Below are 25,041 nucleotides of genomic sequence, written 5' to 3' on the forward strand. Positions count from 1 at the left end.
GCTCCTACAGATGTGACAATTTAATTATGCCTAAAAACAAAAACACTAATGTCATGTATACACAAACAGAATCATTCATAGTTTTGCCAATAGCACTGCATGCATATCATAATAATTGAGTGTTGCCCCTTACCTCAGCGCAGGCCTTCAGACAGGTCTTCTTGAACCCTAGCAGTGATGCTGCATCCTTCCTTCTGGGGTCTGCCTCACAGGTCCGGTCTATAATATGCCTGAGCACCACAGCCAGCCCGGCCCTGCAGTATCTCCCAGTCTCATCCAGTACGGCGGGGAGACGGCAGCCCCTCACCAACACAGGCAAGTCCTTGACATGGACCATCGAGACAGCTAAAGACTTTGGTACCTGTCGAAGAAATATTGTTGTTACACATATTGATGTTGACATGTATTCATTCACCATCACTATATTGTGTACTATAGTTGACGGAAACATGGTCAGTAAAGTTTTTCCCAACTTCTTTGCCTGTCATTACTGTCTACAACGCAAAGCAAATCGACAATGACAAACCTGTGACTTCCAGGATTGTGAGCTTTGTGTGTCAGGCTTGGCAGAGACGAGGAAGACTTTGAATGACGTGCACTCGCAGTAAGACAGGAGGAAGAGCGAGATGGAGGTGTGTAGGGGAACAGAGGGCTGCTCGTTTTGGGAGGATAGTTCCAGGTAGAGACACTCTGGTTGCTGCTCCTCATGTGGGTCTGTCTGCGTCATTGTGACAGGAGGTACTGAATAGGTTGAATATTGGTGTCAATCAAACCTGTAAACACGACAAATGGTATTGTGGCAACAAACTCTGACCAAAGTTTGCTGACTAAAGTCAACTCCATACATCTCAAGATGCATGTCTATATCGTGAAGTAGAGTTTAGTCTGCTAGACTAAAGTTGCTAGCTAAGACTTGCATATGCTTGCATATCCAACGTTAACTTAATTTACCTACTGTTAGCTAACGTTAGGTAGTAGCTGTCTAGCTAGGTATACATTGAGCTAACGTTAGTGCTCTACATAGACAGTTAGCCCACGCTTCGTTTCTGTTTAGGTTCTGACTATCAAGCAAACTATGATACACTGAAATTAGCTACTTACAGTTCATGTGAAGCTCACTGTGCACGTTGTTATAGTAAGCTCGTCACTTCCTCAAGTAAGTTTCCACGTGTAACAGTCAATACAGACCGTCCTGATCAATGATACATACATTCAAATACTTACCACAATTAAATGTAAACATTGTATTACAAAATGATTTATACACTACATAGTTATAGTGGCGTATTTTTAATACAGTCTAGATAATCAAAATATGCTACGGGTAATGTCGAGGTCCGTGCAACAAATTAGCTTGCTTGTTTCTTCGGATGTATTTAGTGGATGGACAAGAATGCCGCTAGGAAATAAAGGCGTTTCAGCTACACTAGCTCAAATGCCACTTGTTAAGTTACTGTAAATATTTACGTGTCATAATAACCACATTAGTGTGAGAAATACACGTTAAAGATATTTGAGAGTAAGGTAAGGTAATCAAACATGACGAATCTCAACTAACCTTTGCTAACTTACTAGCTAGCTAGCTACTTGAGCTAGCTAGCTGGTTTCCCAACCAAGGCTAACGTTAACTTAGCTACTTGGTATAGCTAGATAGCCAACTGGACACCTTGCGAGACAGCTTCAGAAGCTGACAGTCACGTACAAGTCAGAATTTCTTACCTAACATTATGTACATGCAAGTTAGTGTAGAAGCAGTTGACCTTTGTGTCAATAGTAACTAGTTGGTTATGTTTTCTGTCTAGCTTTGCCATCCAACAATATCACTAAAGTTACTCACTAGCTGTCAGATTACCAATTAGCCAGTACTATATTTATCAACTGGATGAGGCTAAAAACAGGTAGGGCCTATAGTCAAAGCCTATGCCATATTCTACATATCCTTTATATCTACAGCTCAGTGTGATCATGGCTGCATCTGTGAGTCTGGAGTTGGACCCTGTCTTCCTAAAGGGACTGGGATACCTGCACTCAAAGAGCAAAGACTCTGTGGATAAACTCAGAGCTCTGCTGGACGAGTCTCTATCTGGCAGAGGGAGTGATTCCTCTTATCGCTCATCACTGAAGGTATGGACTACTGTGGCTTAGTTGGTAGAGCATGGTGCTTGCAGTGACAGGATTGTAGGATCGATTCCCAGGACTACCCATACGTACAAAAATGTATGCAGGATTGTAGGATCGATTCCCAGGACTACCCATACGTACAAAAATGTATGCTCACATGACTAAGTGGCTTATGATAAAAGAGCATATATTGTTATTATACTATATGGCATTCATTCACCTCTCTTCAGAACATGATGTTGTCATCATTTTACAGGCTTGTGTGATTATATTTTAATGATGTCATCATATGGGGTTTTGACAGTAGTCCAAAGGGAATCCATAGACATACATGATTGAGGTGTAAAATATGAAACCTTACCTAGGCACCTGTGTCTTGCTTTACCCGTGTCACTCGTTATCATTTCATACATCCCTTCGCTGCCGCTTCTCTCTAGTTCTTTCAGTCACTCCCAACATTTGTATCCTGGAGAAGTAGCTCTAAAGCCTCGTGTTAAAAAATAAAATAAAATATTTGTCACATGCGCCGAATACAACAAGTGTAGACCTTGTGTCTATCAACAGGAGGTGGAGGTGACGAAGGTGTCGGTGTCCAAGATGAGCATAAATAAACAGGACTCTAAGTCCTCCTCCAGCTCCTCCTCTTCATCTAGCAGCAGCAGCAGCAAGTCCAGCAGCTCAGAGAAGAGCAAGAAGGAGGTGGAGAAGAGGCCTTCAGAAAAGGTACAAAATGGAATGGATGCTGTGCCTGAGTAGGGGATAGGGATTTATTCATGATCTGGGCTAGTTTGTTCCAGAACCAAACCAGTACTGCAAATCATGGAAAACATGATTCGTCGTACATAATGTTATTACATAGAATTTTAAGACGTTCATCCATATTCCAGTAATTCCATTCCTTTTGTTGAGACAATCTAGAACCAAACATGCATACACAATTATCCACTGTACATACATAATGTTATACATTGGATACATAATTGGAGTAATTTGTTCAGTGTGACATATCTTCAGTTTGTTGAGATGACACAGAACGTAAACTGTCACGTAAAGGTCATACGTCAACATTTTAGTATGAAATCCGCATTTGTTGAGGTCGAAGTAGAACATACCACCTACATATCAACTTTATAAACCTTCCTAACACCTTCATAACACCGTTATTAACCCTTCCCGTTGTCTTCCAGGTGAGGGTAGAGCCAGGTGAAGGACCTGAACCGTCTAAGAAGCTTCGCCTGGAGCCCAAGCAGCAGGAGAACCGCTCGTCCCCCGTCACAGTCCAGCCCTTCAAAGACATACCTCTGCCTGACTTCTCCAACTTCGACGCAGAGACCAATGCTGACGACTTCGCCATGGAAATGGGCCTGGCCTGTGTGGTTTGCAGGTACGTACCCGGAGGTTTTTGAATGTCACCTGGGTCATTTTTCTGAAAACGAAAAAGTCAATATAATCTTTTCCTGTTTGTCCATTTTTTCCATTTGGTGCCTAATGAACACTACGTCTAACTCTTTCAGTGATGAATGACTGTATGTACTGTGTGTAATGTATTTTCATTGATAAATAAAATCAATCAATTAATGAATTAGTTTCATTTTGATGACCTCAGGCAGATGACGGTGACATCGGGCAACCAGCTAGTGGAGTGCCAGGAGTGCCACAACCTCTACCACCAGGACTGCCACAAGCCCCAGGTGACGGACAAGGACGTCAACGACCCGCGCCTGGTGTGGTACTGCGCCCGCTGCACCCGACAGATGAAACGCATGGTAAGAGATGGATAGACGACCAAGTCATCCTGGCTGAGTCTGAAATGGCACCCTGCTTCTTACACAGTGCACTACTTTTGACCAGATCCCTATGTGCGCTGGTCAGAAGTAGTGCACTATATAGGGAATAGATTGCCATTTTGGACGCAAACCATGTGACCAATACTTATAACAAGGGGTGTATTCAGTGAGTTGAGACCTTCTGAAGGTTGCAGATAGAAATTTAATGAACAGAGCTGAAACGATTCCTTACTCTACCTGACAGACAATCATCTATTTTCTACACAATACATTTCTATCTGAATGTTCTGTAATGTTGCACACTCCCAAAAACACTCCAGTTGAATGGGTTCTTATGCTGTTGTTGTTTTTCCTGCCAGGCCCAGAAGACCCAGAAGCCTTCACAGAAGCCGACACCAGCCGTTGTGTCAGCAGCCCCCGTGGTGAAGGACCCTCTGGTGAAGAAACCGGAACTCAAGGTCAAACCCGACACATCCAGCACCTTTCAGGCCTTCAAACGAACTGAGGTGAAGGTAAGCATTACAACACCAGAGCTGCATATTTGAAATACAAGTCATATTTAGGTAAAAATGACATATTTCAATAACATATACCTTGTCTAATGCAACCTGATCATGTAATACCCAGACATTATACAACATTACATGGCATACAGTGCAATAGCCTTTTCAAAGATGGCGGACATTCAGGTTGAATGTAAAGACAAAATGTATATATGTTGTCATACAAACTGACCATGTGTGTAATACCTGGACATTATACTAGGGGAAAGGATCAGAGTCGTTTTGATGTGCTTAGGAGTATTGCATCTCTAACGCTTGTTTCTTTCCCTCCTAGGCTTCTGCAGCAGTATCTGCCAACCCCTCCAGTAGCAGCGGCTCCTTGCAGTCGGGCAGCGGCCTCACAGGGTGGGCCGCCTTCGGGGCCAAGACCTCCGCTGGCCCTGGCGCCAGCACCAAACCTGGCTCCTCAGGGCCAAGTGGAAGTAGCAAGACCTCCTCCACCTCTACCCCCCCTGGCCAGAAACCTGCCGGACTCTCTGGGCTGGCCAGCTCTAAGACGGGCGGAGGACTGGGCGGCAGTGGCTCCAAGATGGCGATCGGAGGAGGAAATGGAAATAACGGTGATGGTGGAAACGGCTCCAGCTCTGTGCCTCTGAAGCCTCCTCCACCTCTGACCCTGGGGAAGCAGACCCTAAACCGGTCCTCCAGTGGGGAGAACCAGGGGAGGGGGACAAGTCCTGGGTCCTCCCCCAGTGGGTCTCAGCCCAGCCTGGGAGGGAACGGCGGAGGGTCTGGGGGCAATGGAGCAGGGAATGGGACCGGTAACGGGTCGAAGGCGGCGGCTGAAGCGCCAGGGGGGGGCAAGGCGCCCACATCCCAGGAGTCTCAGCTCAACGCCATGAAACGCCTGCAGATGGTGAAGAAAAAAGCTGCTCAGAAGAAGCTGAAGAAATGAATGGAATGGGAGAAGTAGTGAGGGAAGGAAGAGAAAGAAAGAGATTAGTGTGTAAGTAAGATGTTAGAGGTGGAAGTTATGAATGGGAGGAGTGCCAGAGCATTGAATTAACTGTAACATGGATGTAACCTAATCCAATTGAATACTTGAATTTCATTGATGTATGAAATGCTGCTGGAGATACTGTTAGTGGCTATAATGTGCCTCTTCGTTCTGTTGAAACTCAGCCACGTCACAGAAAATTGAATTAACAAGTTTGTTTTGGGTTTTTGGGGGGGCAAAATGTAATAAAATGTATTATTTTTATGACATAGTAGAATTGTCTTTTTTTTGTGAGGATAAATCTCAAAAGTCTGAAAAGGACATGAGATCATCAGCAAGCAGTCATCAAATGAACAAGCCGTTAATTGAACAGGATCCCGCACCACTGATAAAGACTCTTTATTCATCACTGATGAGTGATCTAAAATATACATATTACATGGAGGAACTGTATAACTCTAAAATGCATTATCTCTTTCAAAATACATTTGCTTGACATATATTAGAATAAATCATTTTCATTGGGACAACACACATTCACAATATAAATTCATCAACACTGCAGGTGGCAATACTAAGTGCTCAGCACAATGATAGCTTCATTCTTAGTGCAAAATGCATATATGCAATGATCTTAACAGTCATGATCTTTTGATAATGACATTTTCTGGTCATTCTTTTTTTTTATATAGACAGACAGATTACAGTAAAACCCTATCCCAAATCAACCCTACGCCTGTGGAGATTTGAGAGGATATGGTAATAAATCTACCTTGTCCTGAAATGCTAGCTGGAACTATCAAATGTTCTCAAATCTCCATAGGGCCAGTTTCCTGAACAGAGATTTGGCCTAGTCCTTGGGAGTCTCTATTAAAATTGCATTTTAGTCCAAGACTAGGCTTAATCTGTGTCTGGGAAACCTGCCTGTAGGGGCTAGGAGTCCATTTGGGATTGGGCCTTCTTAATCCCAATCTATTCCTTTATGCGTATGACATTTTGCCGAGGTAGTTGGCTGGGACGTAGCCCTTCTGTCCGTTGGCCTCGGCCAACCACCAGTCCTTGTTGCCTCCCAGGTCGCTGAACTTGAGGATCCTCACATGCTGGTTCTCCTGCATGGTCAGCTCCTGGTCACAGCGTGCCTGGAACCCGTACACCGCATAAAACTGGAGAAACAGACAGAACATTCACATTACAGCAGTTATTGTACCATGCATACAGTACACAGGAGGCTGATGAGGGTGGAACGGCTCATAACGGCTGGAACAGAGCAAATGGAATGGAATCAAACGCCTGGGAACCATGTGTTTGATTTATTTGTTACCATTCCACTAATTCCGCTCCAGTCATTAGAATGAGCCTGTTCTCCTCAATTAAGGTGCCACCAGCCTGTGTGATGTAGTGGAGAAAATGTTAGGTTCATGTTCCTCAGAATCTGACCCCAAACTAATTGGTCAAGTGCCCCAACATACAGTTATTTACTAAAGTAATTTGAAATACAATCTGAGGAAACTTTTAAATCCAAAACGTGTCAAGGTATTGGTTAATTGCGATAGCACAGCGTATTCCATTGGCAAAATTTGCTGTACGGTCTACTGAATTCAGTGTGGTATTTCCTTAATTCACCAGTCGGTGTCACTGTTAGTCCATACAAAAGAAGATACAGACCCCATCACAACTGTATTCCCAAACCCACCATCACCAATATCCATTTACAATCTATATTAACCGCCTCATATTCTGATGGAGGTCAAAAGCGTCCTCCCAGGTCGCAGCAAACCAAGACATAGTAAGAACAGAGCCTGCCCAGCGGCTGCTAAAGGGACTAATGTTGAGTGACAGCGCTGGTGTCGTATAAATGTTATTCACTCCATATAATCTCTATGCGAGATGGAAGTGTGACCCTAAACCTATCAGAGCCAGACTTAACAGGCACAAACACACACCGCCCCAAGGCTTCCAACAGGCCTAATAGTGTGGGTTTTCAAATCATCTGCACTATAAACCAGCACACTTAACTTTTTACTGCTCCATGCAATAACCACCCTCATATTTCATACCACGACTCTGTCATACCACGGCGGTCATAGCACGGCTCTGAGGAGGCCTTTACAGGCATCACTATAAGCTAGTAAAGATACATTGCTTGCTTAGTTAAATCCTTTTTGTAGATTGTTATATTAGCTTGTGATCGATGTATTTCCTGTGCTTTGCTTTCAATGTAATCTTTATTGTTTGTAAATTACAATGTAGCCTGTATATCAAATAGTACATTTTGACGTGTTGTTCAGCGAATGGAGTTCGCCATTCATTCTATTGAGATTGTTATGTCAACTATGTAAAGCCTACTGAAAGGCACACCTAAGCCCTCTGTTTACTCTGAGCCCTGACAACTGAACCAGGATCGGTCCTTCCATTTCGTAATGCACCTGTCACGTAGACACATATTATACAAGTTTATATATTGCCTGGCTGGGCTGATGACACAGTGGATTGCTCAGTCAGATGGAACAGAGTAAATAGGTATTTTAACGTCATAGATTTAGCCGGTGGTAACTTGTGAAATAGACACTGGCTGGAATGCGGATTTAACCAATCAGCATTCAGTATTAGAACCACCCGTTGTATAAAGATATATTATGCTACATAGTGCACCACTTTTGACCAGAGCCTGTATAAAGAGTAGGGTCCATAAGGGTTCAGAACGACCCTTCTTTAACCTAGTGTTACCCCACCTGCTGGTTGTCTGGATCTGTGTCCACATCCTGGCGGATGTCTGGCTCTGTGTCGCCCTGTAGGCTGGACGGGGTGGAGCATCTGTCAAGCGAGGTACTGGAGGTGTTGTAGAGGCTGAAGTTAGGTATGCTGCTCCGGCTCCGTATGCTGTTGTTCCTCCCGCTGCCCGACACAAACAGGCTGAGGTTGTCAAAGTCCTCGTCCAGCACCACGATGGGCTGCTGGGGCTCTGTGATCCCCGTACCCTGACCTGGTCGACCCTGATCCCTGTTGGGGTTGTACTGCTTCAGGAAGGATGAGTACACGTAACCCTGGGTGCCTGGGAGAGAAGGAGAACAGGGGGATGTTTGTGTCTGTCAGACATATCTGGGTTCAAATAGTACTTGAAATCTTCCAGGTGCTGTGATGAATGTGGGCTTGAGCCTGCCTGGAGTGCCAGATGGGCAGGGTTTTCACTTTACGAACTATTCCATTGATTCACATAAAGTATTTGAAAGAAAAGACTATAGGCTGCTATTCAAATCAAATGTTATTTGTCACATGCTTCGTAGACAACAGGTGTAGACCAACAGTGAAATGCTAACTTAAGGGTCAACAATGCAGAGTTAAAGATAAGGGAAAAAATAAGTCTGTGAGAGAGCTAGGTGCAGGGAGGCTCAACAAATGCACAGGTGGTTGGGTTGCATGTGAATAGGGTTCTTTGTGAGACTGGGTGTACTGTGGGTAAGTCACAGGGAGATCGGTGTCACTGTCAACGAATGAAGGATGAAAGAAAGAATTGTGTGATTGCGCAGTCCTTAAACTGCCTCTAAAACGAAGGTTTCCTTAAACCGGGCGTATTGTTGCAATGGGAAATAGTAGTTTTGTTTACTGCATCGGTAGCATTAATATCGACCATATAATAAACAGCTTCTAATGAAGACTAGTAGTCCCAGTGGATGAAACAAATCTGTGAAGTAGTTTCAGAATGCAGTCGGTACCGAGAAACACACACACACACACACACACACACACACACACACACACACACACACACACACACACACACACACACACACACACACACACACACACACACACACACACACACACACACACACACACACACACACACACACACACACACACACACACACACAAACCTTTCTACAACTCCTTGCAAAAACTTGGCTGATTTGAGCCTTGTTATTCTGGAGTACAGAGAAGCGCGGCAGGCATCTCCTTTCTCCTCCTCAGCCTGTGTTTCTCAATGCCCCCAGGGAGAGGCTTTGTACTCTAAGTAACTCTGCTTACAGCGAAAGGCGGCTCGCCGCAAACAACTGGCAGGCACTCAGTGCTAGATGACGTGCGGTGCGGAAAATACATGGTAACAAACTCTTTGAGTTGGCCTTGTTGTGAGGCAGCAACTCTCTAGAGAGTGAGAGACAGAACGAGTCGGTGAGGTTAGTTTGTTCCAAGTATCACCGTGACATCACAGTCAGAGGCCTCTGGGAATTTCCCCAGCAGGCTGGCTGACTTGTCAGCTGTGGTAGGTTAGTAATCAGGAAGTGAGATGTGTATCTATCTACAAAACCCGCCACAGGACAGAAGAGCTCGGAGTTTAGTTCCACAGTAGTGAGGGGGGATGTTTGTCTGGAGTTAGGTCATGTAGATCAGACCTGTAGGATGATGTACTACAGTACCCATAATGCAAAAGACACACCTGTACAATGGACATAAACTGAGAGCATTATGTCTACATTACATAGACCTTAACGGTTGAAGTAGTGAATTAAACATCCTCTATTTGGGCGGTCTATCACCGCTAGTTTAGATAAAAGTGCAATTACAATTTTCTCATACAGATCAAACATTAGGGCTGTGACAAAATCTGTAATATATTTGTTCCATGGCATAAATGAAAACACTTAGCACATCAAACTCTTTGGTCCTTTTAAAAACCCGCTGAATGTCAAATGAATAAATGTGACTGGATGTGTTTCCAACATTAGAGCTGATTTCTAAAGAAGTTCAATCCGCTTTGTGTTTTGTTTCCTTGCCACAATAGTAACGAGCATCACCATACCGGTATCGTCCGGCCCTAACAAAAATGGCACACATCCAATAACTAAGCCACTGTAGCAACATGAGACAGGATGATCCAACAGCGTCACATCACATAATCCAACCTATGATAATGAACTTACTGCCAGTGTCAACCAGCCAGCGGCGCCGGCTCCCCAGGGGGTCTGTGTCCTCCAGCAGGCCCACCAGCTCCCCCTCCAGCAGGCTGACATCCTGCTCCTGACACCCGTTACAGTTCCTCTTCAGCTGGTACAGCCTGTCAGCTGGATACTCGTCCAGCACCCTGGTCCTGTTGCCCTCTGTCTGACGCTGGATCTCTGGGACCTGTGGAGGGGGAGAAGGGAGTTAGGGTGATATGAGCCGAGTCATCAGTGTCCCAATGGGGGAGTGGGGGAATGATCGCTAACGAGTCCCCTTGGGTTGGTGGGGGTGGGTGGGGATGGGTCTCAGGAGGGGAAGGTGGTTCGAAACCCATCCAAAGGAGTCTTGCGCTGTTCAGATACAAGCACATGTAAGCGTACGCACGTACGCACACACACGTACACAAAAACACACAGTTTGTCTTGGGGGAGTAATAACTGGAGTAGCGCTGGGGTTGCCAAGCGCTCTATTTAATCCCAACCCAGAGAGCTCGGCAGAGTCTGGTGGCTCCGATAACTTCTCCAACATTGTTCTTTAATTTACTTTTAATTGGTTCAATTAAACAAATAAGGGAGCCAATCCTGGAATAGGTGGTGAGGCTGTGGGGTAATGCTGCTTTTACCTAGAGCCTACTGGCATTACGGCAGATAGCTGGCTCAGTGAGGATGCTCCAAGATGTGTTTGTGCTGTCTTACCAACTCCTAATGTCATTGGCATGACAACAGCTATACAGCACAAACATATCTGGGACCAGGCTAGCCTTTAATTACCTTAGCTTATCACATACTGTAGTAATAATGGGGGATACATTGAGGCAAGTCCTTCCAGCTTTCAACCATGTTTTCTTCCCAAACTTACAGCTAAAATTTTCTTTGTTTTCTCGAAGCTGACTTTGCGTTCTATTAGAGTCTGTGCGTTGTCCTTGACGAGAGTCAGGTTGTTGAGCTCTTCCATGATGCTGCTTTGGACTTCACTGATGTTGGACAAAGGAGCCTGGACAAATCAAACATTTAATCATACTTTATCATACTTCAATGTGTGGTATTTTGCATAAACTCACAACACACTGTGTCCACCACAAATCCTTTCCCTTTCATACTACAAAATATATTGCTGTTCAATTAAAGTCGCCCTCTCTATTTCACCACACAAAACTCCACATAAACCACCTATCGCCAAATGCACCTCCGCTGTCCCACTCCCTCCCTCCCTCAATCTCCCTTACTCCCCCTTCCCGTCTTCACCGGTAGTTGCTGTATGGAGGGTGCGTGGTGGCAGGCCGTGTCCATCAGGCCTTTCAGCAGGGTCACCAGGCAGAGGACACAGTTGGACAAGATAGTATGTGCGGCCATGTTGAATCTCTGCAGCTCCTCCACCAGCTGAGCATTGAGGGCTGCGTAGTCCCTCCGCGCCGCAACCTGTCCCTGTAGAAACAAACAGATTTAAACATTTTAGCAAAGACCTTGATAGCATTCTGAAATTGTCGTATTTATTTAATTTTAACATTTATGATTTTCTTTATTGTAACAGCTAAAATAATTCAGTTTTTAATGAGAACTGTTATAATGCTGAAAGACCAATAAACTAAACTCTCAATAGCAAAATTATTTTCGGTTTTAATATTGTCGCTAAAATGCTATAATCCCTAACTAAATGAGCTATTTGCGGCTTCAATATAACATTTAGGTATGTTCATTCTAATAGGTTAACGTAAATTGTTGCTAGGTAACATGATCGCTGCAAACGGAATCCTTGTTGAACTCACCTGGTCCTCAGATACAGGTGATGGAGAGGAGGAAGAAGAAGAGGCAGAAGACGTGGAGGAGGAGGAGGAGGGAGAGCGCTCCAGGCGGCTGCAGTAGTCCAATAGTTTGTCGTAGCGTTTCTGGATGAGTTTCTGCGGGGCGGCGAACATGCCTTGGAGTGAGGAGAGGGGTGTCAGGACCAGATGTGCCATCCTCTCTTTCTGAAGGGGTCATATAGGGAAGCAATGATGGAGAATGAGTGTTTTTCCATACATTACATGAATCTTGCCCTGGAGACAGCTCTGCAGAGTGGTCACTAGCTGACACAGCCACAAAGTCATAAAATCTGATTTGAAACCTAACCTTAACCCTAACCTTAACTACACTGCTAACCCTAATGCCTAACCCTAGCCTTGAAGACCAAAAAGCTATTTATTTTTTTCATACATTTTTACATTATAGCCAATTTTGACTTTGCAGCTGACCCATCTAGCGGACATCGTTCAGTTCTGCCTTCAGGGCAAGATTCATGACAATAAACATCAACCTGCGTTTTTGGTGTGAGATCACACAAACATACAGGGAATCGAAATACTGTAGGGCATTTATTTTGCATAGATTACAAAATAGAAGCCCTTGTCTCATTATATATGATTGTGGCTGTGGGAATCAATCAAATGAGGCACGAAATGGCCTACAAATTGGTCTGTCGCAAATAGTTCTGCCATCTGCACTTTAGTTTGTATAATCTCCTCTGAAAACATCTTGCCTTGCACAATTCGAATAATGATGTGCCTATTTCGAATAGTAACAAAAGGCATCATAATGAAACTCGTTGATACAAAAGAGCACCCTTATTCTCCACCCAGAGGGCAGGTGCGTTGCAGTTTCAGAGGCTAGTTGCTGTATGAGCTGTACTGACCTATTAGCGCTGTTAGCTATTAGCGCTCATTAAAGTCTCTGTGGGCCCTCGAGTGGCTCCTCATCCTTCACTGAGAGCACCAAGTAACACAAAGAACTCTATTCAAAAGGCTCGTTATCTCGGAATGAGCAACAGAGCTATCCCCACAGAAAGGAGGGCAGACGGCAGAAGAGAGGGGTGGGAGGGAGACATTAAGCGGGAGAGAGAGACAGAGGAGTGTGAGGAGAGTGCAGTTTTAGAGGGGTAGAGGGAGAGATTAAATGTTTCACCAGGCGGGAGTGGAAGCCGAAAGGTTGACTGACAGATCACTCACTCACTCTGACGGAGGAGTGGAGAGAGAGAGAGGGAGCCGTGTAAGCGCAGGAGGGCACAGCTAGGGCAAGCAGGCCCCACAAGTGAACAGCGTCCACGGAAGAAAGGATAGACAGGCTGACAAGCAGGAGAGAGAAGAGAGGAGAAGAGCCGGTGGCCTGAGAGAGATGGAAGATGGAAGAAAGGAACAAATAGTTAAGTTGTCAAAAAGAACACACAGCTCCTCGACAGGAAATAGTTTGTATTTACTGTGAGAATAGGGTATCCAAATGTGGAGTCAAACTTACAAAGTGCTTGTATGGGTTGTTGCCGTTCTTCAGGTGCTGAGTACCGTTTGTGTCTATTTTGTCTGGATCCTTCATGATGTCCTCCAGGTCTGCAGCATTCTGGACCGCGACACCTACCATCTCCTACACAACATGTAAAAGACACCGTCACTATTGCTTTCCATGGGTATTACTCCCGTATGTCCATATTATTGACTGGAACATTGAGATTGTCTACACCACCTTATTTGTTCTGAATATTAGGACATTTTCAATCCATCCATCCATCCATCAATCAATCCATCCATCCATCAATCCATCCATCCATCCATCAATCCATCCATCCATCCATCCATCCATCCATCCATCAATCAACCATCAAACCATCCATCCATCAATCAATCAATGGCTGGTACATGATTACCTGTATGTGTATCAGGTAACAGTGGACGTTCTTGACTAGTTGTCTCACTGCTTTCTCCAGACTCCTGAACAGCTTCTCCTCCTTGTCGAACACCTCATCTCTCACCTAGAGAAGAGGGAGGGAGAGAGAGAGACAGAGAGAGAGAGAGGGAAGGAAGGAGTTTACTCAGTGGTTCAGATAATATTGACCTTTCCAGCTCCTTAGACTAGTATTTACTTTTTAATGAAGGCAGATTGTTCTATTGATAACCTCAAGACAAAAATAGGTTTTACACAAATGTCCCCAAGTTGTGGTTATGTCATTAACACATGAAGTGTATTTACTCACATTCATATTATAGAACTTAGTGTAGAGTGGGAGAGGTGTAGCAGGTAGATATTTACCTGTGGCTCCACACCTGTGAGGATCTTGAGGTATCCTGTGAGCCTGTCAGACTTCTTCCTGATAGAGTGGATGCTGAACTTATTCAGTTTACCCATGAGTGTCCCCCCATCCTCCTCGGTCCTCTTGTACTTCATCACTACAGCATGACAGAGAATCGGATGTAAAGAACAAGACCAAGTTGGAGCCACACTGTACAATTAGGAATTAGAATACTAACGTTAAAAATAACTTCATCGGATCTCTATGGTTGAAGCACTAAAGGGGTCCTGACATTTAGTAATGGGATGTAAAGCATGGTAATAACTGCCATACAGTATAATACTTGAATTGCTTCCAATCTTAACTACAATGTTCTGTGTTCTATAAAATGTTCAATGTAACAATGGTTTATGTCAGTTCTACACATTTCTCAGACAGTGTATTTAGAGCGGCGTGTGTAGGTGATATCTACATCACACATTTCTCCATCTCAGACTATAGCATATTTAGAGCTGTACCGATGTCCTTCCTCCTCTTGAACTCGTTGATGTTGACGTTGATGATCTTGGCGGCGGTCAGGGCCTCCTGGAGGGGCCTGTTGTCAGGGTGGTCGCTGGGCGTGGCCTGCCACAGCTCCCCGAGCAGCAGAGGGTACTTCATGACCCGCTGGACCGGCTTGATGAGCAGAGAACCCATGTCCAGCAGGTTGGGTTTACCCCTGAAGACCACCACACAGCTTGATGTTAATAATAATGGGACTACACTAGAGGCAAAAAAAATATTTCTGCAAAATTCTGCCAATTTTTAACAGAAATTGCTGCGGAAAATTGAAAAAGATCCCAGCAGATTTGTTTGGGTTACACATTATTATACAGTTAATAACACATGCTAGAAGAGTTAACATGTTAGAGCATGGCACTTGCAACGTCAGGATTGTGAGTTCGATTCCCGGGGCCACCCATACATTAAATGTATGCACTAAGTGGCTTTGGATAAAAGCGTCTACTAAATGGCATATATTATTATTACGATTACACTGACAATAACACAGGATGATACAGTTAGTTACACATAACTAGTCTGTCAATTTTATTATACATTTAATAACATTGTTATACTTAATACTAATTTAAACCACTGAAAATCAATATAGATATGAGATACCTTTTGATATTATAATGTAAATTATTCAAAGATATTCTTACAAGAACGATGATACAAATCTGGTGTACTTACTCTTGGTCGTATATCTGCCTGCAACGAGACACAAAGTCATTGGTTTAATAAAAGTAGTTATGGCCAACAGTATAAATGCCTCTTTGGGAGGAAATGCTTAGTTGATGAATGAGGGGGAAGTATCAAGCAGTGACTCACTTCAGTGACAACACACAGCTGATGAAATGTTGCTTTATTCCTTCCTCTTTCTCATAGGACTTGAGTAAAGAGTTAGCGTCGTCGTGGTGATAGCAGTAGATTTTATAGACGTCCTCCAGCGCTGCTTTGGCCTGAATGAACACTTCCCCTACGGTGGGAAAACAAAACGTGATACATTTGAATTAACCAGTATTAAATCCGTCAACCTGAGTGGCTTATTTAGAAATGTGGCATATTATAATGGCAGTATGGTCAAAACAAGGGTCATGTTCATTAGGTCACTCAATGGAAAACGTTTTTTTTAAGTTTTGAAAACGAGAATTTGCCTTTCTTACTGGACCAGGTAAGTCCAGGTAGTCCCCTCCCTGTTTCAATCCATTTTATTCACTAAGTTTCCCTGATGAACACGACTCAGGTGACTGAGGTTAAACAGAGGTCAGAGGTCACCTACCTATGACTAGCGCCTCAGGGTCTGGCTCAGCTGTGGCCTCCTGCAGCCGGTGGAGCAGCGCGGCCGACACCTCACACACTGTCTCCATGTTAGTAAACAGACGATCCACGTCCACCACCTGGAGCCACACACAGGGAGAGACCTTTTAGACACATAGCCAGTCATACATATACTTCAATGTTCTGTAACAACCCTATAGCCTATGTTAGCCTGGCATGATCTCCCCCAAGTGTAGATATCCCTATTGGGGCAGTGGCTATCTTGGGAAGAGCACACGCCTGATATTCGCTACACTGGTGTCAGAAGTGGGCTGTGTGCAGTTCAAACACCATGCGTCGTCTTTTGAAAATCACTTCATAAACCAACTCTGCCTGAATAATGAACAATACAACATTCACTACCAAGCAAGGTAACACAAGGTAACCACCCCTCTGTATCTCTGTAAGCAGATGATATCACCCACTGAGTACTCTGTCTACTTCCTCGTTACCTGTCTGTCTCTGAGGGGCTTGACCACCTCTCTGATGCAGAGCTCCAGGTCGGTGAGGAAGTCCCTCTCCGTCTGCACCAGCTCCTGGATGACCTTCGACCTGCGGCTCATCTTCCTCAGGCGGACCTCCGCGGGGTCAAGGGCCGGGGAGGCCAGGATCGACGACAGGGGGGACAAGGGCGCCATTTTCTCTTAAGACAGGCACAGGGATAAGTTTAGGATGTGTGTTGGATGGCAAGGTTTTCTTCTATGCAGAATATACCCACTGGGCACAGAAGTCAAATGACTGTCTAGTCTATGTTGCTTCAACGTCATTTCATTGAAATGACGTGGAAACAACATTGATTGAACCAATGTGTGCCCATTGGATAGTCTCTGTCTGAACAGATAATGTACAAAATATGACATAACACAATAACATGGTGAGATATGACATGATCATTGACACAATAAACGTGTTAACTACACATCATACATCTACACATCAATTAAAATGTGAGATCTGTTTAAAAAGGGGCCGTATCAAACGATCTATTCCTGCATTCACTGGCAAAGTAAAGAGAGAGGATACATGTACAAGAGCCCTCTGCATGAAGTTGTATTTACATCCATGGGCACGGTATGTAATGCATGAGAAAACATCCATCTCTCCTGACTTCAACCCTCCCAACCCTCTGCCAGTGTTTCACGCTGATCTAATTGTTTTGAGTGAACTCCGACCAGCCCCCATTAGCATGCCTGTCAGGTTCCTCTCCTCTTTATTCATCCTTTCTTTTTTCTCTCTTTTTTTTATCGCCCTGCTCCCCCTAATCAGTCCCTAGCTGGCAGTCCTTTGCATGGCGGGTGAGGAGAGAGAGAGAGAGAGAGAGAGAGAGAGAGAGAGAGAGAGAGAGAGAGAGAGAGAGAGAGAGAGAGAGAGAGAGAGAGAGAGAGAGAGAGAGAGAGAGAGAGTGTGTGTGTGTGTGTGTGTGTGTGTGTGTGTGAAGAGGAGTGAAGCGTGTGTTCAGGGAAGGGAGATGTTTCCTTTCCGCGTCTGCTGCCTAATCGACCTCAACACACCACTTCCCCCTCTCCGGGAGAGAGATAGAGAGGGAGGGAGAGAGAGAGAGAGAGAGATTGAGAGGGTGGGAGAGAGAGAGATTGAGAGAGTGAAGAGGGAGAGGGAAGAGAAAAAGAGGGGAGAGAGAGAGGAAAAGAGAGAGAGTGTGGGTGGAAAGAGAGAGAAGAGAGATGGAGAGAGAGGGAGAGAGAGAGAGAAAGCGACAGAGAAAGAGATAGAGTGGAAGGAGGAAGAGAGAGCTGTGTCAGGTTACTGAACTAATTGTCTCGCTGATGTAATGCCACGGCGTGTGCAGGCATTCCATCTGCTCCAGCTGGGGGGGATGCACCTGACACACAAACACGCCATCCCGCTACACAACCCAACCCCACCCCCAGCACACATCAAGACAGTCAACAAAAATCTGACGCACAAACACCCACACACCACACCACACTCATACATGCATATGCGTACACATTACACACCCAGCACCCTCACAACACACCCCTCCCACCTCTTCCCCACTTCTCAGTCTCACACTCCTACCAGTGCATTCATGTCAACACACCCCTGGCATTCACTTGTATACATGCGGTATTAAAACGTAACATTCAAAAGCTTTGACATTGGAGAGCTATTTGACCATTTTTCACAGAGAGGTGGAATGAGGATATGATGGTGTCATGTCCTTGGAAGGGCAGGTGATAAGACAAATGCCATGTCAAGCCCTCTAAAGCTGCAAAAAGCTAAATGGACACCTTCACCCCTCCTGGCTATCAGGTTCCAATGGCCCCTCCTAAAAAATAGAATACTTTATAATTCTCCCTAAAAGAATGGTGGTCAATTACTATATTTTGGGGAGGCAGGTAGCCTAGTGGTTAGAGTGTTGGGCCAGTAACCGAAAGGCTGCTAGATCGAATCCCCAAGCTGACAGGGTAAAAATCTGTTCTTCTGCCCCTGAACAAGGCAGTTAACCCACTGTTCCTAGGCTGTCATTGTAAATAAGAATTTGTTCTTAATTGACTTGCCTAATTAAATAAAGGTTAAATAAAATAAAAATTGTTGTAGCAATTAAAATGACTTGACATCACGTAAAAGAGAAGCATGTTAATTAATTAAAATAAAGTGTTCAAATTTAAATAAATGTGAATAAAACGTGTGTCGCATTACAACATAACGTATGAAATACAGCTATTCAAGAGACTCTGCTGCAAGTGAAAAGAAAGTGCAGATTCAGTGGCAGGGCTGAGTACCTTCTAGCCTAGCTCCCTGCCTGGGTGAGAGCTGGACCTGAGACCTTCTAGCCTAGCTCCCTGCCTGGGTGAGAGCTGGACCTGAGACCTTCTAGCCTAGCTCCCTGCCTGGGTGAGAGCTGGACCTGAGACCTTCTAGCCTAGCTCCCTGCCTGGGTAAGACCTGAGACCTTCTAGCCTAGCTCCCTGCCTGGGTAAGACCTGAGACCTTCTAGCCTAGCTCCCTGCCTGGGTAAGACCTGAGACCTTCTAGCCTAGCTCCCTGTCTGGGTAAGACCTGAGACCTTCTAGCCTAGCTCCCTGCCTGGGTAAGAGTTATTGAAATAAAACAGGTCCACAAAAGAGGACCAGCATGTTGTTAAATTAAGCACTTCTATCACAATATAGTCATATCATGGGTCAGTGTTTGATAGAGCCATAATGTAATGGTCTATGTAGTCCCATTGGCCACCATTATGCTACTGTATTATGCTGGTGTGGTTGCAGGCGCAGGAGTTCCCATGAAAGAGGACACGCCAGCCTTTTCACCAGGCTTGGCCATTGAAAACGATCTAACGTACGGAAGCCCTTGGAACACAAGGACCCTGACGGATCACGTATCGCCACAAGGAAAAATAACACGTTAGATGCCCCCGGTCACCCCCCTGCAGAATACAATAGGATGGAGAATGTCATTGAAGAAAGGACTGAGTTCAAGTACATTAGGGGAATAGAGGTGGAGACTTATGGGAAGGGCAAAAGGGCCAATGCTAACGGCTGAAGCAGTTATTAAACCACTGGCTTTGGGTTTAGCTGCGGTTTGTATAGGATATCTCACCGAGTTGTGCTTGGCTCCAGTCATCTCTCCTAATGGCCCACAGGTGAGAGCTGGGCCCGAGGACAGTAGCTAGGTTGATAGGGGCTCTTTGTACCCCGTAGTACGGACACACTATCTGATGCAATAACAAGACACAAAAGGACCTTGTTGAGGCCAATTCACACACACACACACATACACACACACACACACACACATGCACGTACGCACGCACACACAACACAACACACACGCACAAACACATACACACACAAAGACACACACACACACACGTATCATGCATACCAATTGACCAGTTTGTCTTGTGAATATTTAGATACTTAGTAGTGGATGACTGTTCACAGCTTTCAATAACTCACTATAAACTGAGGAGGTGAATTACCGTATGACACTAGCCAGTGTGCAATATCATATCAGGGTGGTAACGCTTTGTGACTGACCATAACTTCTGGTTGCTATGGACCTTGAGGCCAGGCTTGATCAACCTGTTTCACAGCAGACAGAATGATAGAGGAGAACTCAGTGTTCAGGGACAACTCGCACACTTCCCCATGTGACGCCACCATTATGTCAATATTTGCAATGTACCTGTACACTTATACTCAAGGCAGCTTGTTTAGTGTGATGGAGAAACCCTTTAAAGTGGGCGGTGGCGGTGACGATCAGTTTACTGAAAACAATCAGCTGTTTGAGAACTGAGTTGTGACGCTGGTCCTTGGGCACAAGTCAAGAAAACAGAAAGTGGTGATAGGCAACGAGTGCCTGTGTTTCAGGTAAACAGTGGATGTGCTGACAGGACAAGGAGTGTCCTACATCACACTCTGTTCACTACTTTTGACCAGATCCCTATGGGCGCTGGTCAAAAGTAGTCCACTATGGAGTGAATAGGATGTCTCGGTGTTTCAGGTCAACAGTAGGTGTGCTGATAGGTTAAGTGTGTCCTATTCGGCACGTCATTATAATACAAAAGAGTTTAAATGGCTCTTTTGCTTGGTTAGATGGGAGATTGACGGTATTGTTTAATTGTGTAAACTAATGCCCCTAATTGACATTAGCAGGAGTGTGGGTCACCATTGTTCCCTTCTTGAGGAAACCTACAGAACTAGTGGCACAAGAATCTCTACATAGTTAACCTCTTATTTTCTGTAAGGCAGCCAGTGACTACTTGGCTGGTTGGCATTTATTAGGATGACTCATGTACTGGAGGCAGCTCTGCAGGGTAATCATTAGCTGGCACAGCCACAAAGTCGTAAAATCGTATTTTAAACCTACCCCTAACCACACTGCTAACGTTATGATTAACCCTAACCTTAAAATAAGTTTTTAAAAATGTCAAGATTTTTACAATATATAGTCAATTTTGCAGCCCTGCCTCCAGGACAAGATTCATCCCAATAAACGTCAACCTGCGCCTGAAGGTCTACATTCCAAGTGCGTGACAACACCTGATGTAATGCAGTAGAGGAAGGACAGGTGAGGTGAGTTTTTGCTGATGAGACACACTGACTGTCTGGGTAAAGTGAGAGAGGCTAAAAGGACACTGCTGACCTGCAAAATGACAAACGAAAGAAAAAAAACTGACCTTAACATTGACCTTAACCCTGACCGTAACCTAATTTGAACCAATTCTGAAATTAAATATTGGTTTGCAGGTCAGGAGTGTATCTGTATAGCCTTTTTCGAGAAAAGCTATGTCAGCCATTATGACGACCAGTAATGATACTTTAGTTCAATTTTGAACCCAGATTGTGTTAAAATAAAAACAATCTTATGATAAATGTATAAGAATTTGACTTTAGAGAACGTCAAGGCTGACCATGTCGTGGCAGGCACCTAGACATTGTTTAGGCTGTGGTAGCACAGTAGTAACACTGGTGTTGACACGTGTCCATATATCTGGATGTTCACACTTCCCCTTTAAAGTCCCAGAGACCACACACTGGTTTAATAATTAAACGCTTCAGTCAGTGATAGAAACCCTGTTGTAGTTCACTCATAATAGGTTTACTTATCTGGTTTAATACTGGGCCTGTAGCTACAGTATAGCCACTCCTCCGTGCTGTAAGGCTACTGTGGCTCGGTTGGAGCACGGTTTGCATATGTGACCTCATCCCTGCGGGAATAGCTTGGTGCTCCCTCAGTAACATAACAACACAACAGGTGCTCGGCAGAAGCATCCATAGCTACAGTGACCTTCGTCTATCTGGCTTTCACCCTCAAGTCACACGTGTTCCTCTGGAATCTATGACGCTACGGTTGATTTGCTGAACGTCTATAAATGCTTCCCTGTTGAAAGTCAACAGACATGCTGTTGACGTCTTACTGATAGTCTATTGATAGTTTGTTGAGTATCCATCTACAGATGGAATATCCAAGTAAAGTGTCACCTTTTCTTTTACAAAGCACTTAGGAGCAGAACTTACTATCGTTCAAGTCAACAGGAAGCTATGAGATGTTAAAACCTGACCTATAGCTAACCTAGTTGCCATAGTTATGACCTCAGGGGATCCAATTACCTTTAAGTTTGGCACTGTACTCCGTTTTGTCCGACTGACTCCTCCGCACCAGGGTCCCAAGGTTGATGTCACCTTTAATGTCGGCGGCGGGGTCATCGTTGGCCACCACGATGGTGTCCGTCTTCCTCCTCTCCAAGTGCATGTAGCGCAGGAAGTTAGGCCTGGTTCTCCTCTTGATCACTTTCTCTTTTTCCTTCTCTTTCTCACTGCCGTTGTTGGCCTCCTTGTTGGGATCCATGTCGACCAAGAAGCCCTCTTCTTCTCCCCCCGTGCTCTCTGTCCAGCCAGGGAGAAAGAGAGAGGGAGAGAGGGACGGAGGAAGAGAGAGCCTGAGAAGTGCAACAGGTGTACTGTAGTGCACTACTGCCAACGCCACACAGGTACTGTGGCCCCTCCCTCTCCCAGGCACCTGCCCTGCCGTATCTGTCACAGGAGAGCTCTGTGGCCCCTCCCTCTCCCAGGATACTGCCTGGCATACCTGTCAGAGGAGAGCTCTGTGGCCCCTCCCTCTCCCAGGCTCCTGCCTTGCCGTACCTGTCACAGGAGAGCTCTGTAGCCCCTCCCCCTCCCAGGCTCCTGCCTGCCATACCTGTCACAGGAGAGCTCTGTGGTCATGCCCCCTCCACTGCTGTGCAATGCAACGTCCCCGGGAACACCTGCATCTCTAGAGAGAGATAGAGGGATAAGAAAGGAGCAGTGGAAGAGAGAGGGACTATGACCACTACACTAACAAATGTACTATTTTGGATTTACTAAAGAGAAGGGTCTCAAGGGATAACATGCAAAGCAAAAGAATGCATGGAAAACTCTAGGTATTACATTGGTTACAGTATGCGTCAAGACAATGAGCCAGCGTTTGTAAAAAAAAATTGTAATGTAAATGATGGTTATTGTTTTTTTTCCATTTGAAGAACCTGGGGTCTTTAACTAAAGGTGTTTACTATTCAGAATACACAAAACAAAAACACTTCAAATATATAACCAATAGATAACCTTTATTTCTGAGAGCTCAAGGAATCCCACATCCATGTTCATGAGATCATTATTTCCCACCAACTGTAAAATTAGATGCATGAATTCAACAAGTGGGTTGCTGTGGGGAAAAAGTCTGTTCAAATGTCAATTAAGTGATTCATTGCAGCAGATGCTGCACTTTAGGCAGATAAATATTGAAGGATAATAACAGAATGCACAGAATCCACATGTTCACAAACATACAGCATATTCTTCATCATAGAGAAATGTTGACGATAACGCTTAAAGTGGGTCCAGGAAGGCTACAAGCTATAACTAGGGCCCAGAGGTTTCCCTGGTGATTTCACTTGGTCAGGGAAAAAACCCTGGTCCTAATCATACTGTATATTAACAATGATGAAAAGATGGTTGGAAAAAGTTACTTGCTTACCTTTATAGGTCAAATCTCTTCTAAACTACAGCAAAGTAAATAGGGAATTAAAACGAGAGCACAAAGCACCAGGTCAAAGTGCACAGTGAGGAGGGAGGAGGGTTTTAAAGCGTGTATACTCATCTGGGTACAGCATTTGACCTGTGTTGACCAGTCCTAATCGGCTGGGCTAGCCAATAGGTTAGCTTATGTAGTTAAGACAAGCTACAGCAAACATTGAAAGCGATCAACAGTCATGAAGCACTGACTGCACTTGAGAGAAAGAGAGAGGGGCATAATGGCGTAATATAAACATCATGTACTCTATACAGTCTGTCCAGTAAATGAATGGGCCAATTTGAAAAACACATTTTATTGAACCTACAAACGATTTGATCACAGTAACACAATAATACACACGGTTCTCACTCTGCTGATAAAACTGCCATACATTCGTTTCAAGTTTCAATGTCACATGCACAAGTACAGTGAAGTGCCATTCTTGCAAACTCAAAACCCAGCAACGCAACAATGCATTATCTTTCATACTTCAGCCAGATCTGGTTCAACAGGTATATTGGCCATACAACAATAAGCTACTACAATGGTTTCTAGACAGGTAGTGCATTCCATGGTGAGAGGACAATGAATGGAGGCACCATTTCCCTCCCCACTGAAGCACAGGGCGATAAAGGCTCATATTGTGTTTCCAGCTCACTGTGTAGTGTGTTGTTAGACACCTGTTAGTCCTCCATTAGACTGTGTTGCTCCCTGTAAAACATCTCGTCCACTCCAATGATACTCAACTCCAACTCCATCTTCGTGACAATTTAGTAACAGCGTAGAGACTGTACCTCTGAATTACATTTTCCTCTCATACTTGTGTCGTCCCCCCAAAACGAATATATGCAGCTTTTACAAAAGTGAAAAAGCAAAGGAACATGCATGATATTTAATCACCTGACTTATTTTTTTTATCAAGGTCAACACAGTGTGACATACAATAAAGTTACAAAATGCACTGTGACATCGACTCAGAGTATTCAAGTACACATAGTAAACATTACACATCAGGTTGAATGACGTCATCCTGATTTTCTTTTATTCCAGAATAATACTTCCTCTTGTGTGCCAAGCCTGTTCAGTCTGCTGAAGTTCATATGCCCTGGGGGAGCTTGTGGAAGTTAGGTAACCATGGGTGTGGACTGAGGTTCCGGCTTGGCATGGGGCTGCTATGCTGCTCAAAGATAGACTGGCTACAATGACTTCACACATGAGAGAATGGGATTGTCAAGAAGTGACAAACAAACTCAAGATAAAACACACAATAGATGCG

General features: G+C 44.5%; 3 protein-coding genes across 13 annotated transcripts in view; 1 reads left to right on the plus strand and 2 right to left on the minus strand.

The window, feature by feature from the left end:
- Positions 1 to 1,217, minus strand: part of gstcd (glutathione S-transferase, C-terminal domain containing) — a 59,694-nt gene extending 58,477 nt beyond the window's left edge. For 2 of the 6 annotated variants that reach the window (XR_011675699.1, XM_071407718.1), the window contains exons 1-3: positions 1,102 to 1,217; positions 527 to 773; positions 134 to 361 (exon numbers count right to left, since the gene is read on the minus strand). Coding sequence is in view for 4 of the 6 variants with exons in the window: in XM_071407718.1 (XP_071263819.1) it covers positions 134 to 361; positions 527 to 727 (429 nt within the window). In the remaining 2 variants the exon portion in view is untranslated. The remainder of the gene's footprint in view (positions 1 to 133; positions 362 to 526; positions 774 to 1,101) is intronic. The other 4 variants (XR_011675698.1, XM_071407719.1, XM_071407720.1 and 1 more) reach the window with 4 other exon arrangements.
- On the plus strand, positions 1,212 to 5,675 carry ints12 (integrator complex subunit 12). Of its 2 annotated transcripts, none has more exons than XM_071407722.1 (7): positions 1,212 to 1,524; positions 1,954 to 2,124; positions 2,686 to 2,844; positions 3,309 to 3,505; positions 3,728 to 3,887; positions 4,268 to 4,420; positions 4,746 to 5,675. In XM_071407722.1, exons 2-7 carry the CDS (start codon positions 1,966 to 1,968, stop codon positions 5,364 to 5,366), a joined length of 1,449 nt encoding a protein of 482 aa, XP_071263823.1. In that variant the 5' UTR covers positions 1,212 to 1,524; positions 1,954 to 1,965; the 3' UTR covers positions 5,367 to 5,675. The 2 variants fall into 2 exon arrangements, with proteins under 2 accessions (XP_071263823.1, XP_071263824.1); XM_071407723.1 differs by having other exon boundaries at positions 1,366 to 1,524; positions 4,268 to 4,414.
- A 116-nt stretch (positions 5,676 to 5,791) lies between these two features.
- arhgef38 (Rho guanine nucleotide exchange factor (GEF) 38) lies at positions 5,792 to 23,797 on the minus strand. 5 transcript variants are annotated; one of them, XM_071407716.1, is made up of 18 exons: positions 23,727 to 23,793; positions 23,315 to 23,377; positions 22,911 to 22,985; positions 22,322 to 22,597; positions 16,694 to 16,884; positions 16,204 to 16,321; positions 15,753 to 15,900; positions 15,615 to 15,632; positions 14,897 to 15,096; positions 14,399 to 14,535; positions 14,016 to 14,120; positions 13,613 to 13,735; positions 12,112 to 12,312; positions 11,591 to 11,770; positions 11,205 to 11,339; positions 10,328 to 10,529; positions 8,141 to 8,460; positions 5,792 to 6,571 (listed from the first exon to the last, which is right to left on the minus strand). In XM_071407716.1, the coding sequence occupies exons 4-18, from the start codon at positions 22,557 to 22,559 to the stop codon at positions 6,389 to 6,391; spliced, it is 2,499 nt and encodes an 832-aa protein (XP_071263817.1). In that variant the 5' UTR covers positions 22,560 to 22,597; positions 22,911 to 22,985; positions 23,315 to 23,377; positions 23,727 to 23,793; the 3' UTR covers positions 5,792 to 6,388. The 5 variants fall into 5 exon arrangements, with proteins under 5 accessions (XP_071263817.1, XP_071263816.1, XP_071263814.1 ...); XM_071407715.1 differs by having other exon boundaries at positions 23,315 to 23,797; XM_071407713.1 differs by having other exon boundaries at positions 22,322 to 22,985.
- Positions 23,798 to 25,041: the final 1,244 nt, after the last annotated feature.

The sequence above is a fragment of the Salvelinus alpinus genome, chromosome 6 (assembly GCF_045679555.1).
Source record: "Salvelinus alpinus chromosome 6, SLU_Salpinus.1, whole genome shotgun sequence".
In the NCBI taxonomy this organism is placed as follows: domain Eukaryota; kingdom Metazoa; phylum Chordata; class Actinopteri; order Salmoniformes; family Salmonidae; genus Salvelinus; species Salvelinus alpinus.